The sequence below is a fragment of the Callospermophilus lateralis genome, chromosome 5, assembly GCF_048772815.1.
Source record: "Callospermophilus lateralis isolate mCalLat2 chromosome 5, mCalLat2.hap1, whole genome shotgun sequence".
Lineage (NCBI taxonomy): Eukaryota > Metazoa > Chordata > Mammalia > Rodentia > Sciuridae > Callospermophilus > Callospermophilus lateralis.
In genome coordinates, this window is record NC_135309.1 from 7,148,154 (window position 1) to 7,160,598 (window position 12,445).

The 12,445-nt window shown below is 37.0% G+C and overlaps 1 protein-coding gene across 1 annotated transcript; it reads right to left on the minus strand.

Moving 5' to 3' along the window:
• Positions 1-775: 775 nt before the first annotated feature.
• On the minus strand, positions 776-1,366 carry LOC143400201 (olfactory receptor 2L13-like). The gene has a single exon (XM_076857513.1). The coding sequence runs from the start codon at positions 1,364-1,366 to the stop codon at positions 776-778; it is 591 nt and encodes a 196-aa protein (XP_076713628.1).
• Between the last annotated feature and the right edge of the window lie 11,079 nt (positions 1,367-12,445).

Sequence of the window (12,445 nt, forward strand, 5' to 3'; positions counted from 1 at the left end):
TGTCAAAGAATTCATAAAAGAGAACAGTATTATTTCATCCCCATGAAAGAATGAACATTTTTCCATATTATATTGCAAGGAGAATAATTAGAGCTGTAATAATGGTGAATTCTAGAAACCACTTCAATTATTTATTTCTGCAAGTATTAAAACTAACTTTTACAAGAAAAACGAATGGCTATTTTTAAGAGTTTGGAGTACAATTGTTTATCCCAAGAACAGGGAACAGAGACCAACAAGGCACATTAGGTCCTAAAAGGAGAGGACTGCAAGTTACCAAAAGGTACTAATTTTAGTTGACACTGGCCACATGTGATATTGGGACACTTGATATTTGAAAAGTTCAAGTTGCTATGGTTTATATAATTGACACAACGCTGAGCAAAATTAGAATACAATTATATATACAAGTACAGTAATAATTCATGTAAGATATGTATAAATGATAAATATCAATAAGAGTACCAATATTGTATAAATATTACTCTATGAAACAAGATACTATATATAATATAGTATAATGTGAAATTAATTGATTGATAATACTCATATTAATCGTAACATTTTAACAAAATATATAATAATTATTATAGTTATATTTGGTAATCAATATATCATCTAATGAATTTTAACATATGAATATCTCAGAGAAATCTAGTTATATGTGTGGATCATATTATACCTCTAAAGGTCAGCATTGCTCTAGAGAGTTACAGTCTGCAAAAAAAATAAATAAATAAATAAAAGCAATGCAGAGAAGCAGGGACAGCCATTCTCATTTTTTCCTGGAGGAGAGCATCCCCCACACTCTCCTCATGGCCTCCAGCACCTCCTTGTTCCTCAGGCTGTAGACAATGGGATTGAGCATGGGGGTGAGGATGGTGTAGAAGACAGCCAGGTTCTTATCTTCTGTGGGTGATCGGACATTCTTGGGCCGGAGATAAGTGTAGACAAAAGGAGCATAGTAAAATGTCACCACGGTTAAATGTGTGGAGCACGTGGTGAAGGCCTTTCTTCTCCCCTCTTTTGAGCGCATGTGGAAGACAGCAAAAAGGACCCGTCCGTAGGAGGCCGTGATGCCAAGGAAAGGAAGGAGGAGAAACAGGCCTGTACTTAAAAACCGAATGTACTCAAAGATCCAGGTGTCCATACATACCAGAGGCATCATGGATGGGACCTCACAGAAAAAATGATTGATGGCCCTAGACCTGCAATAAGGAAGATGAAGGGTATAGGTGGTATATGCCAGAGAGTGAATGGACCCCAGTATCCAGGTTCCTGCGATCATCTTCAAACACTTTCTTTTACTCATGCGGACAGGATAGTGGAGGGGGTGGCAGATGGCCACAAAGCGGTCATAGGTCATTGAGGCCAGGAGTAATCCTTCAGAACATGCAATGGTTATAAAGAAGAACATTTGCACACCACAGCCCAGGAAAGAGATGCTCCTCTGCCCAGAGAGGAAGTTGTATGCCATCTTAGGGACAATGGGGGAAGATGTACATCAGGTCCATGAGGGAGAGCTGGCTGAGGAGAAAGTACATGGGGGTGTGGAGCCGGGGGTCCAAGAAGATGAGGGCAGTTATTCCGGAGTTCCCCATCAAGGCAAGAACAAATGCAAATATAATAAGGAACAAAAGAAGTAGGCCAGTTTGATTTTGGGGTAACAGCCCCAACAAAATAAAATCTTTTGAAGTTTGGTTCCATTTCTCCATGAAAACACACTCCTTTAATTTCAAGAACTTAACCTGAAATGAAACAGAAAAGGAAAAGAGAAAGGAATCATTTCCATTCGTTTTTGTATCAAAGGGATTAATTTTTCTCCAACAGTGTAGCTTTTGTTGAATTGATTTTGAGACCTAAACTCAATGTTCCTGTCCCAGTTCTCTCAGGTAACCATCTCATCAAGTCATAGACAAATGTAAGGTCTTAAGATATGAACTCGAGTACCACTTGTGTCAAACCCAGTAAGGTAGCTGGAGCCTTCCTGCCTGATGACTACTGACAGGAGCTTTCCTAGGACTATGCACCAGGCTCAGCCCCGAGGAAGCCAGGATCCTGCCTTCCCAGCTCCCCAACTCAGCACTCAGGTTCACCACAGGCATGGCCTGTGGGGCACAGAAGTGCCCTGTGTGCTTGAGTCTGCATCCTCAGTGACCTCGCCTCCTCCACACCTTTAGTGCCTTCTCTCCCCTCCCCACTGGCACTGCTGCAGTTGAGTAAGCCAGGGTCTTCTCCCAGAGCTGGGCTGCTCACCTTCTAAACAGAAACTGCTCTGCTGGCCCTCAAAATGGGTCACCACCCAAAAGCCTTGTTCTCCAACATACAATTTTTTTGTGTCCTGTGAGATCTACCATAATTATAATGTGCCCTCTGGTAGTTTCTCTTCCCTCCATATTTCTACTTGCTTATGCCCTATGAACTCTAAATCAATCATAGAAATTCATGCATATGTTTTCTTTTCTTCATATACAAAATAATACATGATAAAAGTGACAGATCAAATAATGTGGAAAGTAGCTTTCCCCAGTTTTTTTTTAACATGCAGAAGTTAATTTGACTTATTTATACAAACATGGAGTGCATGTTTTTCTAATTAAGATTCCAGTCTTATAGTTGTACATCTTGTGGCGTTTCACTGTGGTGTATTCATATGTGAACATAGCAGCCTTAGGTCAGATTTATTCCACGTATTTCCTATTCCCTTCTTCCTACCTTGACTTGGTTCACATTTGTTTAATCCACCAAACTTTTATTCTTCCTCTGCCCCCTTGCTGTGAGTTAGTATTTGCATACAGAGTACATCTGATCTTTGAATTCGAGGGATTGTCTTATTTTACTTAGCACAATAGTCTCCACTTCCATCCATTTACTGGAAAAACTCACCAGTTTTTCAGAGTACTATTTAGAATCTGCATGGTAAAGAAAAATGTAGCATGAGTATAGATAAGGGAGACGCAAACTCAGATATTCTTGTTTCTATAGGAATCTTAGATGTACCAGCTTTGTTTACTAGTCTTCTTATTACATCATTTATTATAATGTATTCATAGGCCAAATTCTGTAAATTCAGGCATTAATGACCTCATTTTAAAAATATGAACAATAGAATTTATTGATGTGAATAATCACATTTTCAAATTAAGTCATCTTAGGTATCATACTATGAGCCTATGTGCCTACTTCTTAAACATTTGCTGATCCCTTAGAAAATGCTTAATCTGTATCCCACAATTCCCTCAATTCAATTTGTGTTAGTCTTGATCTTATTTAGAGATCATGCCTAATTACTTGATTGAGACGAGACAGGAGCACATGGATCTTGGGCTGTTGCTTTTATCTCCCTGTGCTACAGTTTAGTTCTCACCCAGTACAGGCAGGAGGGTGGATCTTATGCTGAACTGTGCAAATAGGAAGCATGTGAGCAGTGGTGCCTTAGGAATTATAGCTAACGTGTTTGAATTCTCATCTTCAGAGTAAAACATTAAAGTAAAAGGTGTTAATCATTTAGAGTGAAATTCAAAGTTAGATAAAATGAGCAAAATTCCCTTCCTAAATAATATTGTCTTCATTTTTGTGCCCATGATTTTACTTGGGAATTCATACCTGTATCTTCACTCTTTAGAGCCTCTCTTTACTCTTTGTGTCATTCCAGTTCTGGCTCTTATTCTTTCTATCATTATTCTCTCAAATATTCAGGAATTGTGATTTATATTTCCACTCTATGTGTTTTGACATCTTCATTTATCTAGATTTGGTATGAGATTGTCCATTTTATATGTTTGTATTTTTCCACCTTAAAGAAATATTGACTACACATCCTGTCCAAACTATTAATCTGGTTAGTCTTCTTGCATTATCAATTTTTCAAAAGAAAGAAAAGCTATTAAGGGTTTGATGCCATCATTCACATTTAGTAACTTAAAATGAATTGCCCTACATATACCTCTGGTAAAAATAAATGAAAGTGGAAAGTGAGTTTATTGGGAAAATGTGAAGGCATGTTGATAGTTGTCTAATTGACAAATACCAATAGGTAAATATACATGGAGCACAGAATCACAAGATGTCAGGAGCCCAACTGGAGCACAGAATCACAAGACAACAGGAAAGTTGGGTGATTGACTTCCTAACTTTATGAACAAAATTCATGACCTCATAGAGAGGATAAACACAAGATCCTCAGCATGTGACACATTTGGTTCTTCAAATTATGGATTGATTAATGGCAGTGTTCCTGGCTATTGACTTGATTTAATGGTTAACATAGACAACATTCCACACTCTGGATCTCATAGCTAGTGGGTGACATAGACAACAGAGCAGCAGCTCAAATGAATGCTGTGAGGTATGTGCACATTAGTAAAAGCAAGAATGATAGAGCAGGGAGAAAGGACAGAGGGACAGCTGGGAAGCAGCATTAAGGAAGCCACTCCAAGGAGGTGCTGCTAGAGCCCTCAGGCTCTAGAACACTCTGCACAGACTAAAGAGCAGGGCCAGCACTGGGGGGAGCCTTCCTGGGTCATCAGGACAGCAGCAGACCAAGAGGGCTCTGGAAACTCAGGCCCCAGGGAAAGTGTGCAGGAGGAGTGAGGACTTAGACTCTGTGAGAGGCCAATGAGTTTGACATGGGGTCAGGTCTCCTTCTGGAGCTCACACAGGAGGCACTGGTTGACAAGAGAGCTGAGAGGAGGAGCCCACAGCAGAAATGGGGCAGTGGGCAATGAGGACATCTGGGACTACCTGGGTTTAGCAAAGGAAGCCAAGCATGCCAGGGACCCCTGAGGTCTGAGCACATCAGCAAACTGGGTGCTGCTTAGAGACCGGGTGGGACCCATTGAATCTTCTGTCTCTGCCCCCTGACTCAGGGGCTATTGCATAGTAGGCTCTCAGCAGTTTTGCTGATTAACTGAACCAAGTAATAGCCTCAGAGTAAATTAATATAAGAGTTCAAACTAATGAAATATCAGTATATAATTTTTTTGGGGGGGATCAGTCTATAGTATCTGTGCTTTGAAAAACAGGACATGAAAGTTGCCTGTGGTACTTCCCCCCTTCATTTAATCATCCAGGTTCAATTTCAGAGGAATAAAGGTGTCAGCATAGCTGGTAGTACCAAGATCTGTATACACAGTCTCCTGCAAGTTTATGTCTTCCATGGTCCAGTCATTTGTTAGGAATACCTATATTTGTATTGAAAGTATCACATACAGAGAGTAAAAGATGTTCAAGGTGATTGGTATATTAATTTCTTTTTACATTGATTGAAACCATATGATAAGAAAACCTTACCACCCAAATATCTTCTAGTTTAAGCTAATACAAATTAACTTATCACAATAATAGTATTTTGACTTACATTTTGTAAAATTCTTGAGACTGGGGTTTGAGAGAAAGAGCTGTTTTTATTTACAACATTCCCACCAAATAGTCCATTGAATTCTTTAAAATGTTTAAACCCCAAGCTGTGCTGACACTCTGTCAGGCTAAACAACTAGGTCCTGTCACTGAGCAGCTGGCCTGGATCTCACCCAGCTCTCCTGATGTGACAAGCCAAAGGCACCAGGAGGGAGTTCTCAGAACACACTCAGTGCCCATGGCTCCACATCTAGTATTCTCTTATGCTGAACTCTCAGAGCTCCTCACCTTTAGAGCTGCTTCCTTATTGCTTTGCTCAGTCATCTCCCTCTGCTCTTCCCTTGTTCCAGTAAAACAGACTCAAACATGCCACCCTTACTTCTGGAGAGTGGACAGAAGGATGAACTGCTGCCTCTGATGCACAGAGCCTTCCTCCTTCAAGCCTTACATGTCCTTCTTCCTCTAATGGATCTCCAGGGTCCAAGCCCATGGGAGTGAAAACTTGGTCATTTCACCTGACCTTGTTCTCTTCAGGGTGAACTTGGTTGAAGTGTGGGATAAATCAGCCAACCCACTGAGCTGCCACTCTCTCCTGCTGCCCAGAATTAGTCTCAAGAGGGATGAGCTCAATCATTCCAGAACAGGATGAGGAGCTGTAGGGGTGTTAGGTCATGTCTACTAAAACCTCCCATTTGGTAAGTTAGAACTGAGGATCAACAAGAAGCAGTGTTGAGCTGGGTGATATCAGCAATAGTAGTGAGAGCAATTACCTTCTATAGTCTAGTCAGATTCTTAAGCAAGTTATTGGCTGTGGTGACTGAATTAAATTATGATGTGACAAAATATCTTTTTTCTATATAAGGAAAGATATTAATTGATTTGTGAAAATGCAAATGAAGAAAGCAATTCTCCTAAACTAAAGGTTGACTTCGAGGTTTTGTAATAAAATGAGGATTTGGAAGCACACAGTGGTTTCTACCAGGCAGCTCCAAACACTGACTAGGAGATCAAAATGGAAAAATCCCTTAACACATTTCTCTCTTGTCAATGTTTTTGTTTTTAATTTTTGGTATAAGAGGCTGAACCTAGTGATGCTTAAACAATGTGCCACATCCTCAGCCCTTTTTCTATGTTTTATTTTGAGACAGGCTCTCACTAGGTTGCTCTGGGCCTTGCTAAATTGCTGAGGCTGGCTTTAAACTTGTGATACTGCTCCCTCAGCCTCCTAAGCTGCTGGAATGAAGGCATGTGCCACCAACCCTGACAGTTGTCAACTCTTTAAACAAGACCAATTGGAGGGACGTTCTGGGAACTCCATAGAAGTATGCATGCAGATGTTTGCTCCCTGTTGCATGGGTTGCAGTGACAGACGGGACATTCTCTTTCTGTCCTGCAAACCACATACTGGTACACCAGGGAAGGGTACATTTCATGTCACCTGTGGGACTTAACTGTGACTGGCTCTCATTATATATGAAGAAAATATTCACCCTTTGAGTTTCTGAGTCTGTCTTTTTCACAGAGTATGATGTTTTCTTGTTTCATCAATTTACTGTCAAATGCCATAACTTCATTTTTCTTTATGGCTGAATAAAACTCAATTGTGTATGCATAGCACATTTCCTTTATTTATCATCTCTTGAGAGGCAACTGAGTTGTTCTTACAATATGGGCATTGTGAATTTTCCTGCTATAATCACTGATGTCCCTATAGACTTTTGATGAACTTCCACACAGCTCTTAAAGTGGTTTCATTAATTTATAGTCCCATTAACAATGCATGAGTGTATTTTCCCCATATCTTCACCAGCATTTATTATTACTTATATTCTTGATAATGCCTTTTCTGACTGGAGTGAAATGAATTTTCAATTTTCTATTTCCTAAATTCTTATGGATGTGGAATTTTCTTTTTCACGTATTTGTTGGCCTTCTATATCTACTTTTGAGAAATATCTGTTTGGTTCTTTTGCCCATTAATGCATTTGTTTATTTCGTTTTAGGCGGTAAATATTTTTATTTTTTTTTTACATATTCTGTATATTAGAAGAATAGCTGGTGAATATTTTCTCTCTTTTTGTAGGCTGTCTCTTTATACTTTTTTTTTTAAATTTTGATGTGCAGAGCTTTTTAATTTGATGCTGTTCCACTGATTGACCCTTGCTTTTATTTCTGAAGCACTAATATTTTGGTTAAGAAAGTTAATACCTGTGATGATACTTTAGAGTGTTCAGCCTATGTTTTATTCTAGCATTTTAAAGTTCCTTGGGGTAATTTTTTGATATTTGTTGCACTTTGAGTTGGTTTTTGTATAGAGTAGGGATCTAGTTTCATTCTTCTGCAAATGGACATGCAGGTTTTCCAGCCCCTTTTTGTTAAACAGACTGTGTTTTCTCCAATGAAACTTTGAACTTTGTCAAGTATCTGATGACTTTGTGTATGTCAGTTGTCTCTGTGCCTTCTATTTTATTCAATTGTTCTTCATGTCTGTTTTGAGACCAATATTATGTGGATTTTGTATAGTTCTGTAGTATAATTGAAGATTTGATATTGTGACACTTCCTGTACCACTAGTTTTGTGAAGGATGGCTTTGTGTACTCTGGGATTTTTATTTTTCCAAAAGAGTTTTAGGGCTATTTTCTCTTGTTCTTTGAAAATTTCATTGTTATTTTGTTGAGGGTTCCATTGAATCTGTATATTGTATTTGGAAGTATGGCCATTTTGACCATATTAATTCTACCTATCCAAGAAGGGCAGTCTTTCCATTGTCAATGTGTTCTTGATTATCTTTCTTTAGTGTTTGTAGTTTTCATTGCAAAGGTACTCAAGCTTTTTGATTGAATTCATTCTAAAATATTTGTTTTTGAAGTTATTGTGTATGTGAAAGTGTTCCTGATTTCTTTCTCACCAGATTTATTATCAGACTTTGGGAAAGCAGTTGTTTATGTCTTTTGTTCTTGTGTCTGGCAACTTTTCTGAATGTATTTATCAGTGTTAGAAGTCTTCTGGTGGAGTTTGAAGGGTCTTCTAGATATAGGATCATGTCATCAGCAAATAGATTATATGAATTATTTCTTACCTATTTGTATAGTCTCAGTTTCCTTGTCTTGTGTCATGTCTCCTGAAATAGATTCAAGATACATGTGGAATAGTAGATGTAAGAGTGTCCATTCTTGCCATGTTCCTGATTTTAGAGAAAATTCTTATTTTTTTCCATTCAGTACCATGTTGGCATTGGGTTTTTCATACATTTTCTTTAATACTGTGGAGGTAAATATCTTGTATTCCTTTCACTGTTGTGGTAAGTTTTTTCCACATATTCAACATTAATGAATACTGGATTTGTTGAATGCTTTTTCTTCATTTATTGAGGTGATTATGTAATAATTGTCTTTAATTTCACTTATGTGGTGGATTATACTTATTGATTTGTGTATAATACCAAACCTGCATAACTGGGGTAACACTTGTTCATGGTGGCCTTAATATGTATTTACATGTGATTTAGTCATAATTTATTTTATTGGGAGATTTTGCATGTATGTTCACTAAGTACATTCTTCTGAAGATTTTTTTTTCTTGATGTGTCTTTGTCTGGTTTGGGTGCCAGGGTGATACTGGCTCTATGGAATGAACTGGTAGTGTTTCCTCTCTTTCTATTTATGGAACAGTTTGAGGAGGATTGGATTATTTTAACTTTAAGGACTGGTAGAACTACTGTGGGAATCCATCCAGTTCAGCAGTTTGCCTTTTAAAAGGCTGTTGTTCTCTGCTTCAATGTCATTGCTTGATATTAGTCTACTTAGGTTTTCTGTATCTTTCTGGCTCAATTTAAGAAGGTGGTATGTGTCTAGGAATGTTTTCATGTCTTCAGTATTTTCCAACTTCTTAGAGTATAAGTTTTCAAAATAGTTTCTGATGATCCTCTGGATTTCAGTAGTGTCTGTGGTGATATTTCCTTTTTTATGTTAGATTTTGTAATTGAGCCATTCCTTCTTGTTTTTAGTTAGTTGGGCTAAAAGTATATCAATTTTATTTGTCCTATCAAAAATCAATTCTTTCATTAACATTTTATGTTGTTGTTATTGTTGTTTATCTTAATTTCATAGATTTTTGTCTCTCCTTTCAATTATTTCCTGTATTCTACTGAATTTTGGTGTTGATTTGGTCTTTTTTTATGTCCCAGAGATGTAAAGGTAGATTACTTATTTGGTGTCTTTCTATTCTTTTAAGGTATGAACTCAATGCCATGAATTTTCCTCTTAGAACTGTATTTATGTTTTCAGAACTTTACTATATTGAATCACTATGCTCATTTAATTTTCAGTATTTTCTAATTTCTCTCCTGATTTTTTCTGCTAGGCATTTATCATTCAAAAGCATATTATTTAATCTCCAAATCTTAGCATAGTTTCTGATTTTTAATCTATCATTGATTTTAATTGTAATACATTAAAATTTGCATATGTAAATATACCATAGTGAATCTTATCACCAGGTACATCCACAAGACAGCAATTTTTAAAGACTTTAATTAAGTAGTAGAAAGATCAGTGGATGGGACAGGGGGACAAGTAGGGGAAGTACTGGTGACTGAATTAGAACAAATTATATTCTGTTCTTTTATAATTATGTCAAAATAAACTCTCATCATGCATAACTAAAAGGAATGTGCTCAAACAAAATTTTTGATAATCCTTATGAAAAACAAGACAACTAAAGGAATGCACAAGCTTTTCAATAAAATCATAGCAAAAAATAAATTCCAAACTTTTGGAATGAAATTGAAATTCAAATGCAACCCTGAAAAGGAATGTTTTTTTAAAAAAATACTCTTTAAAATAAAAATGCCTAACCAGCAGAATAAAGATATACTTTTAAAATTCAAAAAAGAAAAGCACATGTCACATTTACAGGCAAGCTAATCAACTGATTTTTCAGGCCAGGCAATAAAAAACACGGGGAATTGGAGAAATTCTGAACAAAAAGAGGTACCCAACAAGAATTTCATGCCCAGGAAAAGTACCTATCAGACTTGGAGATGAAATCAATCTTTTTGATGACAAGAAGAAATAAAAACAATTCACAGTGATTAAGCTTGCATTACAAAATTATATATTGAAATATTTCATCCCAAATAAATGAAAAATAGACATCAGAGCCATCCTAGGGTCCAATCCTACTAGAAGAATAGCAATTGTAAGAAGGAACAAATCTGAATTAATTATTAGAAATATAAATCAAAAAGGCAAAAAATGCAAATCATCTCTCTATAATAATACTGAATATAAATGGTCTAAGCATTACAGTCAAAGACTTACATTGGCATATTGGTTTTATAAACAAACAAACAACAACCAAAAACCACCAAGAATATTTTAAAAAGCTGTGAAGACAAACACCGTCAAGTTGAAGAATAACCCATGTGTGTTGTTGTCTGTATAAAAGAGGGATTGCTAGCATGGGTCTCTGCATGACTGGGGTCATTCTACCCAAGAGCTGGCCACAGCAGTGAGGACATGTATGCCTGCACACTGTATCCTGCCACCTGAGAGTTTCTGACTAATAAGCTTCAGCACTTTTCTTGGCATCCTTACATAATAGCTTGAATTGTATTTAATGTCACTTTTCAATAGTGATTATTAACTGGAATATCATTCTCCAACAACAGATTTTTCAGGTGTAATAATGAATAGAAATGTTTTTCAGAAGATTAAAATTATTTCATGAGGGGTTCAGGGGACAGAGGAGGGGAGAGAAAGGAGAGGTACCCGGGAACAACACTGACCAAAATATGTTGTTATATTATATGAATGAATGAAAATACACTATTATGTAAAATTAAAATGTGTCAGTGAAAAAAGAAAATAAACAACAAATTAAAAAATTCTGGGTATATAAAACCTGATATGCAATATAACCTTAATCACTGAATATTTTACAAAAAGGTGTAATAAAAAAGCATTCAATTCCTACATAATGGAAAAAAAACTTCATTATTTAATGGTAATTTTCACAATAAAGAAACAATTTGAACATACATAATACCTAAAATTAGGTAATAAACACAACATATGAGATACTCAAATTTTTACTCATGGTTTTATTAGGCTCATTTTATTGTAATTTTGCTATTATAAAGCAAATAGGAAAGAAATTATTATATTCAGAGACATTACTATGTGCCATTACTGTGCATATATTGAATAACAACACATGAAATACATATTTCAGAAACACTGGGCATTAAGCAATATTGTGGCGATCTGAATGAAGACCTTTCTTCCTTGCCACACCTCAGCAGCCCTTGACTGAGGCCCTCTTGTGTCATTACTGATGTGGCCTCTGTTGTCCACATCTCAGGGACTCCCTCATCAAGAGAAGCAAATCATTACCTCAACACACAGGAGGCTGTCCCCTGGCTGCTCCTTTGTCTCCACAGAGGTCTCCATGGTATGAAGAGGAGAGCAGTGATAAAAATATTAATTTCAAACATATTCAAAGAATTTCCTCAGAAAAATGACTTTGTTGGTGGATGACTTCAGGACACACTGCTCAGCAAGGCAGTGAGTGAGTAAGTGTGCTGAGGCCATAAAAGGTATGAGCCTATTTATCTGTTATTTTTATGTACTACCTGGGAGAAATTTGCTTCAGAGATGGACTTGAAGTTGACTTTGAGGTCAAGAGCTCTACTTTTAGTAGCACTGTTTAGTGGAAATCCTGGGCATGAAACGCAGAAAAGAGAAAGTGATTTTGAGCTAATTGATAAATCCATTGTCAGGAAGGGAAGGGAGGTGAGGTAATGGAAGGAACAGCCCATGACATCTGGGAGGAAACTTCTGATGGCAAGTGAAGCTGGAGACTGACTAGGCGCCCAGAGCCCAAGTTCACAGTAAGGAGGTGATGTCCCATTTCTCACTTGGATTTTCCTTTACTTGGTTCTTGCTTTAAGTTTGTTTGTCTTTTCCATAGTGACAATTGATTACATAACACCATTTGTAATCTTTTTAAAAATATATATTAGTTGTAGTTGGACACAATACCTTTATTTATTTATTTTTTATTGTTCCTGAGGATGGAACCCAG